Source organism: Octopus sinensis, linkage group LG11, assembly GCF_006345805.1.
Source record: "Octopus sinensis linkage group LG11, ASM634580v1, whole genome shotgun sequence".
Lineage (NCBI taxonomy): Eukaryota > Metazoa > Mollusca > Cephalopoda > Octopoda > Octopodidae > Octopus > Octopus sinensis.
Window position 1 is genome coordinate 40,241,993 of NC_043007.1, and position 17,501 is coordinate 40,259,493.

General features: G+C 36.9%; 1 protein-coding gene across 6 annotated transcripts in view; it reads right to left on the minus strand.

Moving 5' to 3' along the window:
- LOC115217202 (thyroid receptor-interacting protein 11) overlaps positions 1-17,501 on the minus strand; it is a 220,694-nt gene that overhangs the window by 50,916 nt on the left and 152,277 nt on the right. For all 6 annotated transcript variants that reach the window (XM_036507380.1, XM_029786837.2, XM_036507381.1 and 3 more), the window contains 6 exons: positions 11,375-11,459; positions 6,874-10,130; positions 5,685-5,756; positions 3,741-3,862; positions 2,103-2,266; positions 1,185-1,288 (listed from right to left, as the gene is read on the minus strand). In XM_036507380.1, coding sequence (XP_036363273.1) covers positions 1,185-1,288; positions 2,103-2,266; positions 3,741-3,862; positions 5,685-5,756; positions 6,874-10,130; positions 11,375-11,459 — 3,804 coding nt within the window. The remainder of the gene's footprint in view (positions 1-1,184; positions 1,289-2,102; positions 2,267-3,740; positions 3,863-5,684; positions 5,757-6,873; positions 10,131-11,374; positions 11,460-17,501) is intronic.

Genomic DNA, 17,501 nt, shown 5'->3' on the forward strand with positions numbered 1-17,501 from the left:
GCCCAATAATTAAAAAAAAAATCTAGACCTCTTTCTTACTGCTAACCATTCAACTTCAAATTATGATTGTTAATTATTGGAAGTTAAGTAGAGTGAGATATACATATAATGTTATAGTACAGAGTGGAAGTTCAATACGAAGTTTGGAACTCATTATCTTGTAGTAAGTAATCCATTACCTTAACTTTGAAGCCATTAAGTCTTTAAACATTATTTTACTAGGTTTAGTCTTTCGACTGTCGCCCTGATGGGGTATTACCTTCAAAAATTTAATTGATCATACTGACCTCAGTACATGCTTCAATCTGGCATTTATTTTATAGATTTCTACTTGATGAACTGCTAACTTTGAGACATAATGGGACACAACACTCGATTTAACAACAAATGTAAACACACACACACATACACATTCAGTTCAAGAATGACTGCGTGGTTGGGAAGTTTGCTTCCTAACCACATGGTTCCACATTCAGTCCCTCTGCATGGTACCTTGGGCAAGTGTTTTCTACTATAGCCCTAGGCCAACCACAGACTTGTGACTGAATTTGGTAGATGGAAACTGCAGCGTTGTTAATCAGAAAATGATTGAAAAGCATGTTTATATAGAAGAGTTGTTTGCTTCATACTCCTAGTATGCTGATTCTGCCCATAAGGCAGGAATAGGGAGAACAGTACTTCCATCTAGCGCAAAACAACATCTGTGGATTGGTTTATCGGTTATTGCCCATTATCAACACAGTGTGGCTGCTTGGCTAGGTGGTGTTGCTGAATTCACCGTTCAAATATATAGTTTTCAAAGTGACACACAGTCACTGATCTAATAAAATAGAAATATTATTTCTAAGTCTCTCAAAGATATATATATATATATATATATACACACACACACATACATACAGATATATACACAATCATACAAATATATATATTGTTTACTGGTATAAACTGGTATTTTGAGATGCATCCCTTCATGTTAAGAGCTAATTTAGACAAAATAAAAAGCAATACAATAAGTACCAGCCTGAAATAAATACTGAGGCTGATAAAATATACTTGAGAGATGTATGTCATGATGCCTGCAATCCAATGAATGAAATTAGTAAAGTCACACATAAATACAAACAACAACAGCAAAAAGATTAAAAACTATGGTAAAACCACTGTATTTATCTGTCCTTTACCTGAGTGTCTTGGAGACTGGACTGAAGATTTTCAATTAATGCCCTTAAGTGATTCTGCTCTGCTTCATTCTTCTGCTTCTCAGCTGTCATCTGACTCTCTCGCTCTACAAAGAAAACAAAAAAGAAAGAAATCAGAATTCTATAATTACAATAATAGTTATTACTTTTATAATTACTAGGTAGTATGAAAGAGTTCCCAAACTAGTTCTGTAGCACACCAACAGGTGGCAGCATATGGTTGTATGTGCAGTGAGAGCTAGCAGTGACCTTCACGAGGCAGTGTACCTAGTGACATCACTGTGTTTACAACACAAGTGGTGAAATTTATGATCACGTGTGTGCTGTACTCTGTGATTTTTGTCATGGACAGTAAGTGGGAACAAAGAGTCAACACGAAATTTTGTGTTAAACTCGGAAGGTTTATTACAGAGACATTGAGCATGCTTCAGCAAGCTTATGACGATGAGGTAATGGGTTGTATGTATGCAATGTTTCCAGTGCCACAGGTGCTTCACAAGCAGAAGAACGTCCCTGGAAGACAATGAATGATCTTGAAGACCTGCTATGAACGACTTCCCCAGAAATGTGGAGAAAATTCCTCAGCTTATGCACGAAAATCGTCGAAGGGCAATCAATGACGTTTTGATTTGTTTGAAGGAGGTCGTTCAAAAGCAACCAGATCTGTGGAGCACGAACTGAATTTTTTACGACAACAATGCACCCTGTCACTGAGCCCTCCTCACGTGTGAGTTTCTTGCCGAAAACAAAATGGTATCGCTTTTGCACCCACCCTATTTGTTAGATTTAGCACCTGCCGACTTCCATCTCTTCCCCAAGATGAAAATGCAATCATCAAGGAAAAACAGAGATATGATGATGATGAATTCCAGTTTTGCCCCACCATTTAAATTTACTTACCTGCCTGGAACTGTTCTAGCACCATCTGTAGGTTCATGAGCGAGGTAGCATACTGTTTACACTGTTCTTGGTAAGTGCTTAACTGGAGATAGGCATTGTCACGTTGGGAGGCCAGTGCATGCAGCTGTTGATTCATGTTTTCAATCTGAGCAGAACTATGTTGTCTGTAATAGAAATACAAGTGGCTCTCAACATGGAATGAATTTGCCAGTTGCTAAGAAATATCTTTCTTTACTGATTTAACCATTTAGCATTCACATTATTCTGTCAAAAGTGATGTTTATTTATTCACATTGCTTTGAAATAATCATGCATTATCTTGCAGCTCTGAGATTTTGATGAGTTAACAGTTAATTTTTTAGAATGATATTGTAGTGTGGCTTAGTGGTTAGGTTTTTGGACTCATGATCATAAGATTGTGGTTTCAATTCCTGGACTGGGCGATATGTTATGTACTTGAGCAAAACACTTCATTTCATATTGTTCCAGTCCACTCAACTGGCAAAAATGAGTAATCCCACAATGGACGGCGTCCTGTCCAGGAGGCAGGGATTCATATGCCATGGAAACCAGGAAACCAGCCCTTATGAGTTGGCATGACTCAAGCAGGTAACTTTAAAGTTTGAACATAAAACAGAATATTTTAGCTGGATATGGCTGGTTTAAATGCTAAACAGTCAATAGTGTTATTTAAAAGTAAAAATAATTATCTATTTCATATGCATTCTTTTACATATCAATTAAGATAGATTGCATTGGGGAATTGGGGGTAAGGAAATTAAAACAGACTGTATTTGGAAAATGGTGTATTGGGAAATTGGTGGCGTGGTGAGAACAATACCATCACCAACAGCAACACTCACGGCAACAGTAACACCACAAACAACACCAACAAGTTTAGGATTATGTATAATTTCCAAAACACTACACCAAGTGTGGCCAGCGCCGCCTCGACTGGCTTCCGTGCCGGTGGCACATAAAATACACCAGTCCGACTGTGGCCGTTGCCAGCCTCGCCTGGCACCTGTGCAGGTGGCACATAAAAAGCACCCACTACACTCACGGAGTGGTTGGCGTTAGGAAGGGCATCCAGCTGTAGAAACATTGCCAGATAAGACTGGAGCCTGGTGCAGCCTTCTGGCTTCCCAGATCCCCGGTCGAACCGTCCAACCCATGCTAGCATGGAGAACAGACATTAAACGATGATGATGATGATGATGATGATTTGTCCAAGTTTCCAGTGGTTATCTTTTAGTTATGGAAAGCTGGAAATTTCACTTTAAGCTTTCAATTGCTAAACCATATATGTTCAGCTTTTCCCAGCTTTGACGTTTTCTCTCTCATTGACCCTTTTGTTATCACATTTCTGTTGAAATACACTTCCTTTGCTTTAATCGATTTTGAAAATAATGAAGAATTTAGTAAAATAACCTTTGTCATTGTTAGGCTGGGTGTTTGGGACATAGATTAATAAGAAACTTTGATGGAAGGTTTTAAATTTAGATCACTTTAAACAGGAAATTTTTATCATAAAACTATGAGCAGTCTCGGGTAGGTTGGTATCAAAAAGGTTAGACATTAATAAAGATAGAATTATGAAAAAAAAAAAGACACTAAAACATGCTCGAAAAGAATTACCCAGCTGATTCCACAGCAGCAGCCGTGATGTAAGCCTTCTCTTCAGTAGCAGCCAGTTTGTTTCGCAAGTTTTTCTCTCGCTCTTCAGAGTCCAAAGCCTCCTTTGTGTAAGCTTCTTCAATCTTAAGAGAGAGACAGAGAAGGAAAATTAGTTTAAAAACAAAAACAATAGCAAAAAGATAGGAAAAAAAAAGCAGAAAATATTTTACAATTGGTAAAGTAGCATTGGAATACATTAGAAAGTATCAAAGACAATTTTGTTTTGTTCTGTTTGGTTTCAATTTTCAAAACTGAATCAGAATTCCACTTATTTTATCCTTTTTCTTTTTGTAGGTGTGGATTGTGGAGAAGAGCAAATAAGATACACAGTGGTTTTGAAGCAAAGGTACTTGCTTAGTAAACAACTGGATCATGAATATGAACCTTGCTATTACTACTATTTCCTTTAATATTATCCTCTCTCTTCCTCCCCTGCTATTGCTACTGCTACAACAGCTGTTGCAGTCTCTGTGTTGAGTTCTGGGGCGAAACAGAAACTCCGTTTGAAATCAGTCTATTAGACTGGCTCATGGGCCCTCTTTTATTTCACAATGACAACAAGATGGCTTCCTATTTCATTATCATTTTATCCTCAACAAAATAAATACAGAATAAATATATTTCAAATTAGAAAACGTCCTTTTCTTCCATTTCCTCTTGAAATCATATAACTATAACAGCCTCTGTCTGCTTGGCCCACAAACAGGTTCTCTCTTAATTCATGAACAAATGGCTATAAGTAAAACAGCAGTGTGGGGAAAACACTACAGATTTTACATTGCACTTGATGCCATCTTTTTTTATTGTGGCCCTAAAAATCTGTATTAAATGCTCACCCCAACCTTTCTTCTCCAGGACGGGATAACAAACTTGCAGAACTATCTGACTTTGGTGATGCTTTTTTCCTAAAGATATCTATTAGGGGACATTCAGACAGGTTACAGAAAACAGCAGAACTAAGCCTTAAACATTTTTATGCGTTTTCCAAAGTGTATTTAATTCCTTCTGATGTAAGAAAGGAAACACTTGAAATACTTCTCAAACCATGAATGATAATAACTAGCAGGACCCATGTGAATATTTCATGAAATTAATGGTAAACTTATTGGGTTATTTCTGAAAACTTTGTCTGGAAACTTTATCTGCTAGTTATTGAAAAGTGAAATAAATTGGAATATAATTACTTAATGCACTTTATATACACACTTTATGTACAATTCTATAGACTTAATACACAGCCCTCTCCCTCTTCACCTTACCCTCTTTTTCACTCTCCTTTTTCTTTTGATCTTTGCCTTTCCTTTCAACTAATCACATGAAAGCGTAACAGATGGAGTAAATAATGGAGGGAAAAAACTTATTAAAAAATAATACACACTCCACTCACTGCCACCTCTCCCTCCCTCTCCTCTTCTTACCCTCTCCTCCCCTCCCTCGAAAGAAGCCCATTGTACACACACACACACTCACACATACACACTCATATCAATATGTCTGTGTCTGACCCTCACCACCACTTAACATCTGGTGTTGGTGTGTTAACATCCCCATAACTTAGCAGTTCGGCAAATGGAAACCGATAGAATAAGTACCAGGCTTGTAATAATATAAAAGTACTGGCATCAATTCATTGGACTAAAATTCTTCAAGGCAGTGCCCCAGCATGGCCACAGTCTAATGACTGAAAATAGTAAAATAGTAAAAGAATGTAGTCCTAAATATACAAACGAAACAATTAATATATAAGCAAAAAAAATGTGAGAAGGTGACAGCTGGAATGTCACTGATCATAGCTCTAGTCAACTGGGGATGACCCAGGGCTAAACAAAAGAACACACATGCATGCAAAAATAAAAATGCAGACACACAAAGAACTAGATGTGAAGAGTACAATGCACAATGTACCTGCAGCAAATGCATCTTGAGTCTTTCAAGTTCCCTGTTTTGTTTGTCATTTCTGTCTCTGAACTTCTGCATCTGAAACAGAAAAAAGTGGAACAAGGGTCACAACTATCTCTAGCTATGCGTATGTGCATGTGTGAGTGAGCATGTATGTGTGTGTGTGTGTGGATGTATGTGTATGTGAGCCTGAGCATGTAAGCATATGAATGCATATGTGCATGCTTGTGTATGTATGAGTATGCATGTGCATGATAGGTGCATGAATAGCTGAGCAATTAAAAAGTTTACTTTAGAATCATGTGGCTAGGAATTTGGTTCCACTGCATGGACACCATTGGCTGGTGTTTTCTGCTATAGCTGAGCATTGAATCATTGTTGTGAGTGAAATTTTGGAAACAGATAATGCAAGTATGTACGCGTGATGGTGTGTGTTTGAGTATCTCCACCCTGGTCTTGAATTGACAAGTCACTTTCATAGATCACCATCATCGTCATCAGTTAATGTCCGTGTTCCATGCTAGCATGGGTGGGACGGTACCACAAGTCTAATTTGTTTACAAGCTTTCACAAAATTAAGTCTAGCTATTGAGCTGTTCATTGTTCAAAAGACTGCAAAGCAAATTATAGCTCTATGTGGAAACAGATGAGGACTGGCAAAGGAAAGAGCATCTGGGCATAGAAAGTCTGCTTCAGCAAGTTCTATATGATCTGCACAAGGCTGAAAAAGTGGTCATTAAAATGATAATGATAAAAACTCGAGAATCAGCACCAGTGACATGCAAGACAAGGCCTTTGACAGAATGGAGATGCAATATTGAGAAATAAGGCTTTGTACTAGATGTTAATAGAAGGGCAGGAACTGGTGTCTTGCTGTAGAGGAGATACATGGTTACCCACAAGAGGAGAAGAAAATGAAAAGAAGCTAGAGTTGAGGTGTCAGGGCATAACCTCAAGGCACAAGAAGGCAGATAAAAAGAGAATAGGGAGAAAGAATTAAGGATGGCGGGGTAGGTAGGTTTACAATAGTGGCAGCTGTTTATAGATGAGGACAGAGGTGAATGCAGAGAATGGAGAACATGAGTGGAGCCTTGGTCAAAGGTGAATCACAGTTTGGGGGTAATAAAGGAAAATAGGAATGGGTCAAAGAGGAGACGGTGACAGGCGGAAATAGAGATAAGTAGGGAGCTATTACCTCTTTAGTCATCTCTTCCTTCTCTGTTTGAAGATTCCTCATGGAAAGAATTACTTGGTCCCTCTCTTGTTGGAATTGAACAGCTTGCTGTCGAATCGATTCGGACTCCCTTAGCAACAAATCCAACTCACTTCTCTCTCCTTGCTGTTTCTGTAACATTGCTGTCACAGTGTTGGCTTTCTCAGTGACGTTCCGCAGCTCAAATTCTTTCTGTTGAATGGTCAAGCTCAGTTTGTGATTTATTTCTTTCAATGCTGAAATCTCTATGTTGTGCTCCTCGTTGAGGCGTTGAGATGAAGCTATCTCTGTTTTCAGCTCGTTCAGCTTTGTCTGAAGCTCACTGAACTGGAATGTTAAACTATCATACTGCTTCTTCAGGTTGTTTCGCTCAAGTTCTATTTCTCTCAGGGTGCGTTCAGTATCATTGTTGCTATGCAACTGTCCCTGAACTTTCTGCTCTTGTTCTGTCAGTGCAGCTTGAACCTTTGACAATCGTTCCTGTAGGAAGCTGATCTCTTCAACTTTGTTGTTGTATGTGATCACATCAACTGTCTCACTAACATTACTTCTTTGCAGCAGTTCCTCATATTTTGCTTCTAGTTCAGAATACTTCTGTTTGTAATTCACAAGTTCATTCTGGGTTTTGATAAGTGTTTGGTTCCGGTCTTCATACAATGGCATTAATCGGTCATGTTCACACTTCAGTTGGTCATATTTTTCAGCTTCATTCTGGATATATGCATTCAAGCGTTGGATTTCATTGTGATAAGCCACACTTTCCTGGTGCTTTTGGTTCAAGTAGCTTACGATCTGATCCCGTTCAGCTTGAAGAACACCCAACTGCTTCTTTAAGTTCTCTTTATCTTGTATGAGTGAGTTGATCTGTGGACCACTCTGTGAACTGTCTTGGAATATTGTCAGCAGAGTCTTGTTCTTTTGCTTCAAGGCATCAATTTCAACATCCTTGTCCCGAATGATGTTTGAAAGTTTCTGCAGGGCTTCCTTCTGCATTCCTCCAGCCTCACTAGCATCATTTGAAACAACTTTGTTCTGAGACTGTAGTAACTGCTGGTTCTCAAGCTGTAGATGATCAATTGCATTCCTTTCCTCTGACACAATAGCCATCAGACGGTGTACTTCAGCTTTCAAAGAACTGCACTCTCTCGTCTTTTCGTCCATCACAGAAATCATTTGTTCCTTCTCCAATTTCAAATCCTTCACATCATTTGATAACTGATGAAGTTCAAGAAGACTTTTATCACCATAGACCGATACGGATTTTGACTCAATCATTTTCAACAGCATGGCATTGTTGTTTTGCAACTCTTGAATGATATTATCTTTTTCTGAAACAATCCGTTGTAGCTTCTCCAGTTCTTCGACCTGTGCATTTCCATTTGCGACTGCTGTGCAACTCTGCTTCTGAACAGATATCTCCTCACTTACGATCTTCTTCTCAGAAAAACACTTCAGAGATTCTGGATCTCGGATTTCATCAGCTTTTTCAACTACTTCATCTGCATCCCCTTCACTGCCCCCTGTAGAATATCTATCTTCAAATTCTCCAGCCTTCAGTTGCTTCAGGTACTCAATGACATCTTTATTTAATCCTTGTAGTTTTTCCGAGTCTATGATACTTGATATATCTTGGAGAATATTCTTGAAATACCTGAGTTCTTGCTCATCTTTCTCGACTTTAGCTTGAAGTGATAAAATGTCACTTGTTTCACTGTTTAAGGAATTCTTATCAACCACACCTTTCATTAGTTCCTTTTCAGGAGCAACTCCTGATGATGTCTGGAGTTTACACACCATTTTTTCTAAAGATTTAATCTTATTCTTTGAAGAAAGCAACTCGGATTCTAAATCTGTGATCAAATCTAAAGTCTTTGGATCACAGTGGCTATTAGCTGAGTCTTTAGAATCGTTGGAGAGTATAACAGACATTTCATTAGTTAGCTCCAGGTTCTTACTGTTTAGCTTTTCTACCTGGTCTTCTAATTCCTGATTTCTGTTAGATATATCCTCAAATTCTTGAATTCTTTCCATGCTGCTGACTAGATCTTTTCTTAGCTCTACCACTTGAGTTCTTAAAGCTTCTATTTCCTCACACTTCTCTATCATAATCTTGGAATGCTCTTCATTTTGGTTAGATATGTGTAGCTCCTCCTGTCTGTCTTTTAACCTAGCTTTCAGATATGCTAGGCACATTTTAACTTGTTTAGCTTTAGTGTGTTCTGCAGGTTTTCCGGAAGGTTCCGCACCATTTCTTTCCAAAACATTTACAAGATAGTCTTCCAATAGTTCTCCAGTAGAGCTGATAGACTCAAGTAACAGACTGGCATCAGGCTTCTCTGAATCTTGTAGAACATGTCCAAGACCCTGGCTAAGACTATCAGTTCCTTGTTGAAGATGGTTAATTTCAAATCCCTCCTTGGAGTTTTTGTCTTCTGTGGCTTTTAGCTGGAACTGATTTTCTTTTCTCAGAGCTGAACACTTCATCACAAGCGAAGTATTATCTTTCTTGACTTCGTCAATCTCTTTAGTTAATTTAGTAAATCTATCTTCATTATCTACAAGTTTCATCTCATTCATGCGATTCAATTCTGCATACTCTTTTACGTTTTCCTTTAGATTTTGAATTTCTTTATCTAAGCATTTATTTCTGAACTCCATTTCAGATGTGTCCACAGTTTCCTGTGGTTGTGATAGTTTCTCCCGAAGCTCAGAGTTCTTAAGTTCAAGCTCTTTGTTTTGTGCTGCTAATTCTCTAATTTCATTGTTCAAGCCTTCTTCTTTCTCTGCCATTTTCTGGCAAAGTTCCTTTTTATCCAGGTGTAGTTCATTTACCACATAGGCAGCTTTCTCTAGCTTGGCTTTCAGATCTTCTATTTGATTTGAAAGTCTGTCTTTCTCAGAAGACAATTCATTCAGCTGATCATGAGAGACATGCTGGCTTCTAGATTGTTCTTCTAGATCAGATCTCTGCTTGGAAACGGTATCATTTGCAGTATCCAGCTGAAACTGGATCTGCTTCAGTTCGGCTTGTAATTGATCAATTTGATCAGATTTTTCTCTCACCTTTTTGGCAAGATCATGGCGGTTATCAATTAACTGACTTATGGCTTCTTGGTGCTGGGAATCCAGTTCTTCAAGACTACTCTGAACATCATCTTTTTCACTGATTAATTTTTCTATCTGTTCATCTTTCTCAGCCAATTGATGCTTGGCTTCCTTCAGTTTTTCTTTCAAAGATTCTGTTTCAATACAAAAACCAAAGAAAATTAAAGTACATGACGATAGCATTAGATGGAAATCATATGATAATACAGATACGTCACCAATTTACCAGAGACCAATGGTCCAGAACCTCTCATAATCTGCACAAATTTACACTTAATGTATAAGTAGCTGTAAGTCATTTTATTATTTAAGCAAATTTTGCCCATCTTTATCTTATGAGTTCAAATTCAGCCGAGGTCAACTTTGCTTTTCATCCTTTCAGGGTTGATGGAATAAGTACCAGCTGAGTACTGGGGTTGATGATAATGTAATCAACTAGCCCCACCCCCAAGGTTTCAGGGCTTGTGCCTTTAGTAGAAACGATTATTTAAGCAAGTTTAATATTAGTTTAATTTGGAGCAAGTTGACTAAGGCAACCACTGCTGGTTTGGAAAATTCAGTACACCAGAAAGGCTTTGGAACAAAAGGTTCAAGAAAATTGATGTTGTACCTGCATATACTATAATGGAATAATATAGAATACATAATAGAATTATATAGGAATTATATGAAAGCATATAATCTGATAGTATTAATATGATAGTATTATGTAGAAATTATCTGCTCTCTAAACCAGAAATCCAGTTTGAGGATACCTTGCTGTTTCCTTCCTTCCCACCAGTCTGAGGAGCCCTGGAGAGGATCATGGACATTACTTTTATCTTGATTTAGCAATGTAAGAGGAAAAAAAAGAAAAAAATTCTGCTCACTAGCAACCTTAATTATAGTTTGCAAGCCAGAAGTCCTGAGAGAGGGAGAGAAGGAAAGAAGCTATATATATATATATATATATATATATATATATTATATATATATATAGAGAGAGAGAGAGAGAGAGAGAGAGAGGAACACACTTATCCACTACACCCATCCACAGGTTCTACATGGCTCACTCAAGCTGCATGGAATAGTAACTAAATCTCTCACAAGCCATAATAAACCTGATATCTAAAAACAGAATAAAAATAGTAGCTATTGGGCTGTGTAGTCCTAGATATATAAAAGATAGAGTGGGCAGCAGTGACCACTGCTGGAATAGTTTTCCACCTGGGGGTTCAGAACAACTACAACATATTTGAAGAAAATGTGTGAAAACAACAAAAACAAATAAGAGTGTTCTTTAATTTGGTTAGATATGCAGAACTCCTCCGGTCTATCTTTTCATATAGTTTTCAGATATGCTGAGTACATTTTCAGACTAAGAGAAATATATTCTTACTTTCATTTTTCACTTTCTCTGTGTATTTTTCTTCCAAAGATGTGGCCTTATCTTTGAAATAGCTGATTTCATCGTTGGCATGATGCTGAAATAATAAATGGCACAAGAATAAGGTTACATTAAGTGTGACGTATATTTTAGTAAATTTATTTTTTTCAACTAATGCAAGTATGGGATTGCCTTTTTTTGATTTTTTTTTTTTTTTTTTGCTATTTTCCAACTGTATTGACGCTAAATTTATAAAAAAAACAAAAAACAAAACCAACATCAGGATCAAAGCTGTTATGGCATGAGCCAATGAGTGAGTCTCTGTATGACTGATGAATCTTCAAAAAATAGTAACCAAAAGCCCACTCTCAAGTAACAAGTTATCCTCTTACAAAAAGAACACATTAGACAATGTAACCTTGAGATTTCTGCGCATAGGAATAACAAAGGATAGACATGACTGGAGTGCTTTTGATGATAGCTCTGCTTAGTCAGAGCTGTTTTGGGGCTAAACAACATCTATAAGAATAAATCCTAATGACATAATCAGAAACACACATACATATATATACATATACATACATACATAAATACACACACTTACATATATATATAAAATGAAGGCAAGCGGCCTAGTTGTTAGGGTGTTTCAATCATGACTGCAAGATCATGGTTTTGATTCTCAGTCATGCAGTGCATTGTTCTTGAGCAAACATTTCCTTTGACACGGCTCCTATCCATTCAGCTCTAAATAGGTAATCCTGCGATGGACTGGTTTCCCATTCCTCCTAGCTAGCAAGGATGTGCATTGTGACCAGCTATGTATAACAACATCCAATAGTCTAGTCTGGTCGATATATTGGCTGTAGCACCCTTAATTATATCTGCATTTATATTCTTTTATTCTTTTAGTTGTTTCAGTTATTTAACTGCGGCCATGCTGGAGTACTGTCTTAAAGAGATTTTTAGTCAAACAAATCGATACCAGGACTTATTGTTTCTAAGCCTAGTACTTATTCTATCAGTCTCCTTTGACGAACTACTAGGTTATGAGAACGTAAACACACCAACATAGATTGTCAAGCAATGGTGGGAAGACAAACATAGACACAAAGACACACACACACAAGTATATACATATAAGTATTATACATGACAGGCTTCTTTCAGTTTCCACCTATCAAATCCACTCACATGGATTTGGACAGCCCAAGACTATAGTAGAAACACTTGTCCAAGGTGTTATGCAGTGGGACTGAACCCAGAACCATGCAGTTGGGAAGCAAGCTTCTTAGCACACAGTCATGCCTCGCTGTAAATATAGTAGGTATATTTTATATGTAACTATGTATAGCAAAAGTAGGCATAAGCTTTTTTTATTCAGTTACACAGGTTGTTCAAATTGCACATGTTAGAAGGGTAACTCCTCCACTATAGTAAGTGTTCTTCTAGTTCTCCTTCATTGCAGGTAAATAATTCATCTGTAAAATTACTGAATTAGTGAGAGCATTGCCATACTCAGAAAAATCTGTTAGCTGGTCCAATGATGGTGATGAAGATGGCAACACTGTCACTAGTCCAGTAATATTACTGATGTATGTTATATATTTCTGAAGATTTGACAATGCAATTTGATTATATAATTTACATTAAATAATCATTCTTTGTTAATGAAAATGGTGTAAAATATTTTATAACTGATCTCTCCTTTTTTGCTTTATATATGAACTGTATCTGTACTTGGACATACCGAAGTGCAGATTCCTGCAAAATGGTACAAGGACTAGTCCTCATTCAGATATTAGAGAATACACATGGAGCATTAAATACTGGTTGTCATGTAATTTAAATTCTAAATTACACTATATAATATATATCATATATATATACACAGACACACAGACACACACACACACACACACACACAAACATAAAAATCATACTTTCAAGACCACACAATTATTAAGGAAGAGTCCAGTCAGATTGATAATTGTGTTTAACTAGTATCTACAAGCTACAATGAAAAAGCATGAAAGACGAGGTCAACAAACAATCAGGGCTTGAAATCTGAATGTAAAGCAATGCATCAACAACCTTCAGGGAAAGCATTATCTACTGTGTTCAATTAATTCATTTAGAAAGCATTTATGACATTACAGCAGTTATACAAAGTGAAAAAATACAAACATGTAGCATGGCCTGTGATGGTTAAAACAAATTTAAGAACATTGAAATAAATGTGGCATTCGCAGTGAAAAATCCCACCAGCCAAAAAAAAAAAAAAAAGAAAAAAACTATGAACACCAGGTCAACCATTAAACTTAATCAAGTAGACCTGTAATTAACATAATCTAGCTGTGACCATTTCCTCTGTATAGAGGTACCTACAACTACATAAGCTAGTGTGTTCCAATGCCTCTTTTTCAGGAGAATTGCATGCAATTTGAGATAATTTTGGTCACTATTTCTAGCAGAGTGAGCAACTGCTTTGAGAAGTGATTTTTCCATCTTTCGTGATTGACAGCACATTGAATAAGGTAGAACATACCAGCAGCATTTTAAAAGTTAAAAGAAATACAACTAAGCAATTAACCTGGCATGCTAAGGATTCTGCCAGCTTGCTGCCTTAATAATAATAAGCCTTTCTACTATAGGCACAAGGCCTAATGTGTGTATGTCCATGAAAATTAATGGATAAATGAAAGAAAGTGGCACTCAATAGATTTAGTAGGAGACACATATATTACTAAGAAACAGTTTGATTCAGTTCTATGGAACCAAATAAAACTGTTATTACCATCATCATCAACAATTAATGTTCATTTTCCATGCTGGCATGGGTGGGCTGGCTGGCTTGACAGGAACTAACAAGGCCAGGGGCCACACTAAGTTCCATAGTCAGTTTTGGCTTGGTTTCTACAGCTGGATGCCTTTCCTAACATCAACCATTCTACTGAGTGTACTAGGTGCTTTTTACATGGCATCAGCACCCGTGCTGGTGTCATTTTATAAGTCACCAACACCCACACCAATACTTTTTATGTGGTACCTTGGTTTTAGGATCTCAATTCTGTTGTGGTGGGCAGGTCTTCTCGAGTACAGCAAAGCACCTCATAACTCAGAGAAGGGTGAGAATACTGCACTGTATTGCAAAGGAATCGAGTTTTCTAAATATCCTGCCATTTTCCAACTTGCCTCAAGATATTTCTAAATATCTTGCCATTTTCCAACTTGCCTGCATTACCGCAGACAGTAAGTTGCAACAACAGTGCAGTGGCATAGTGAGTGAAAACATGAGACTTCCACATTGGCTCAACAACCAACTGTGTAATTACCATGTAAGACAACGCTTAACTGTTAGTCTAGAGAGCACATGGGGAAAAAAAATGGAGTTACAGACACAATAGCCTGGGGTAGTCTTCTACTTGGCCAGCTCCCGTCAAACTGTCCAATCCATGCCTGCATGGAAGGAGAATGTTAAATTGATGACAATGATAATGATATCTTTAGGATATTAAAATTATCCTTATGTATATTGAATCTTTGTAACATATCAGCTATACTATTGTAGATTATGATATCTTTATAATAAAAGAATAACTTCCTGATATAATAGTGATATCTTTAGTATAACAATGATCTTTATGATATAGCAATGATATATTTATCATATAACAACAATAACATTATTTCATATCAGTTATATTTTTATGATTCAATAATGACATCATCTTCATATAACAATATCTTTATGATATGAAAATGATATTATGATATGGCAATAATATCACTATGATACAATATCTTTATGATATAACAACAATATCATTATGATACAACAATGATACCATTAAATTATGATAACAATCTCTGTACAATATAACAAAGACATTTGTATGATATAGTAACAATATCATTATAAAAGATATTATTATGATATAACAATGATATTGTTATAGCAACAAAGCCCTTATATAGCAAAACTGTACAAGGGAGCTGTACAGAGACAGTGTCACAATAAAATTAATGTAATATAAATACAATAAAAATTTTTAAATGCAAGATAAAGACAACAGTAACAAACAATTCAATAACAACAACAAAAAAAACTAATTAGCAAGAATAACCAAAACAGCAATTTACAAATAATTTATGTTTTAAACAACAAATGATAAAAAATATAAATCACTACTAGCAACAGCAAACCACATTCCAAAATGCAAAGCACAGAAAATTCAATTTTTTTGCACAAGCCCAGCAATTTTAGGGGAGGTGGGGTTAAATGGAGTACATAGATCCCAGTGTTCTGCTGGTACTTATTTTATTGACCTTGAAAGGAAAAATGGTAATGTCAAGCTCAGTAGAATTCGATCTCAGAACATAAAGAGCCAAAAGAAATGCTGCTAAGCATTTTGAATAACATGATTCTGCCAGTTCATTGCAATACTACTACTACTACTACTACTACTACTACTACTACTACTAATAATAATAATAATGATGATAATACTTTCTACTATAGGCACAAGACCTGGATTTTGTGGTGAGGGGGACAGTCAGTCACATCGACCTCAGTACTGGTACTTGATTTATCAACCCCTAAAGGATGAAAAGTAAAGTCGACCTTGGCGGAATTTGAACTCAGAACGTAGTGACAGATGAAATACAACTAAGCAATTCGCCCGGCATGCTAAAGATTCTGCCAGCTTGCTGCCTTAATAATAATAATAATCCTTTCTACTATAGGCACAAGGCCTGAAATTTTGAAGAGGGGGATAGTCAATTACATCGACCCCAGTACTCAACTGGTACTTAATTAATCGACTCCAAAAGGATAAAAGGCATAGTCGACCTCGAAGACATTTGAACTCAGAAGGTAATAGCAAATGAAATACTGCTAAGCATTTTGCCCAGTGTGCTAACGATTCTGCTGAGTGAGGGAAGAAGGTTGTTGCTCAGATGTGTGGGGAAGAAAGGTTACATGCAAAAACTGGTCCTGCAATAGGAACCAGTCAGTGCATGTCACCTTCCTTCCCACACATTTGAGCAATGACATTTTTCTATTGCACACTTGTCCACATGTCCTCAAGAAAGGGTCATAACCCCATAATATAGATATATAAGGTAAAACTCCAACTTTGTTTAGTTTTCTTTTTGTAGCCCACTTTATATCTTCTTACATTGTTCAAGCCTTAGCCAACAACTCCCTTTAATGTAATAATCATAATGGTTTCAAATTTTCTTTTGGCATAAGTCCAGAAGCTTTGAAGTGAGTGCAGGAGGTTTAGTCTGTATCATCAACTCCAGTACTTGACTGGTACTTAATTTTATTGACTCCAAAAGATGAAAGGCTATGATGACATAGGCAGGATTTGAAACCAGAATGTAAAGATCTAATGATTCTGTCGATTCATCACCTTTAATAACAATCCTTTTTACAAAAGGCACAAGGCATGAAATTTGCGGGTAGGGGACGAGTCAATGACATTGACTCCAGTGTTTCGCTGGTACTTAATTTATCAACCCTGAAAGAATGAAAGGCAAAGTTGACCTTGGCAGAATTTGAACTCAGAATGTGGCGGCCATGGGCGGAATACCGTTAAGCATTTTGTTTAGCATGCTAATGACTCTGCCAGCTCACCATCTTATCACCTTTAATAATAATAATAATAGTTTCAAATTTTGGTTCCAGGCCAGCAATTCTGGGGGAGGGGATAAGTCGATTACATCAACCCCAGTACTTAACTTATTTTATCAACCCTAAGAAGATGAAAGGCATGTCAGCCTCAGCAGAATTTGAACTCAGAATGCAGAAACAGATGAAATACCAGCTCACTGCCTTTATAATAATAATGATAATAATAATAATAATCATAATAATAATAATAATCCTTTCTACTATAGGCACAAGGCCTGACATTTTTGGGGAGGGGGCCAGTTGATTACATCAACCTCAGTGTATAGTTGGTACTTAATTTATCGAGCCCAAAAAGATGAAAGGCAAAGTCGACCTCGGTAGAATTTGAACTTAGAATGTAAAGATGGACAAAATGCAGCTGCACAATTTTTCTGGCATGCCAAAAATTCTTCCAGCTAATAGTGTCATCAAAGTAAAGGGCAACCTTTTTAAGGTTGCCCA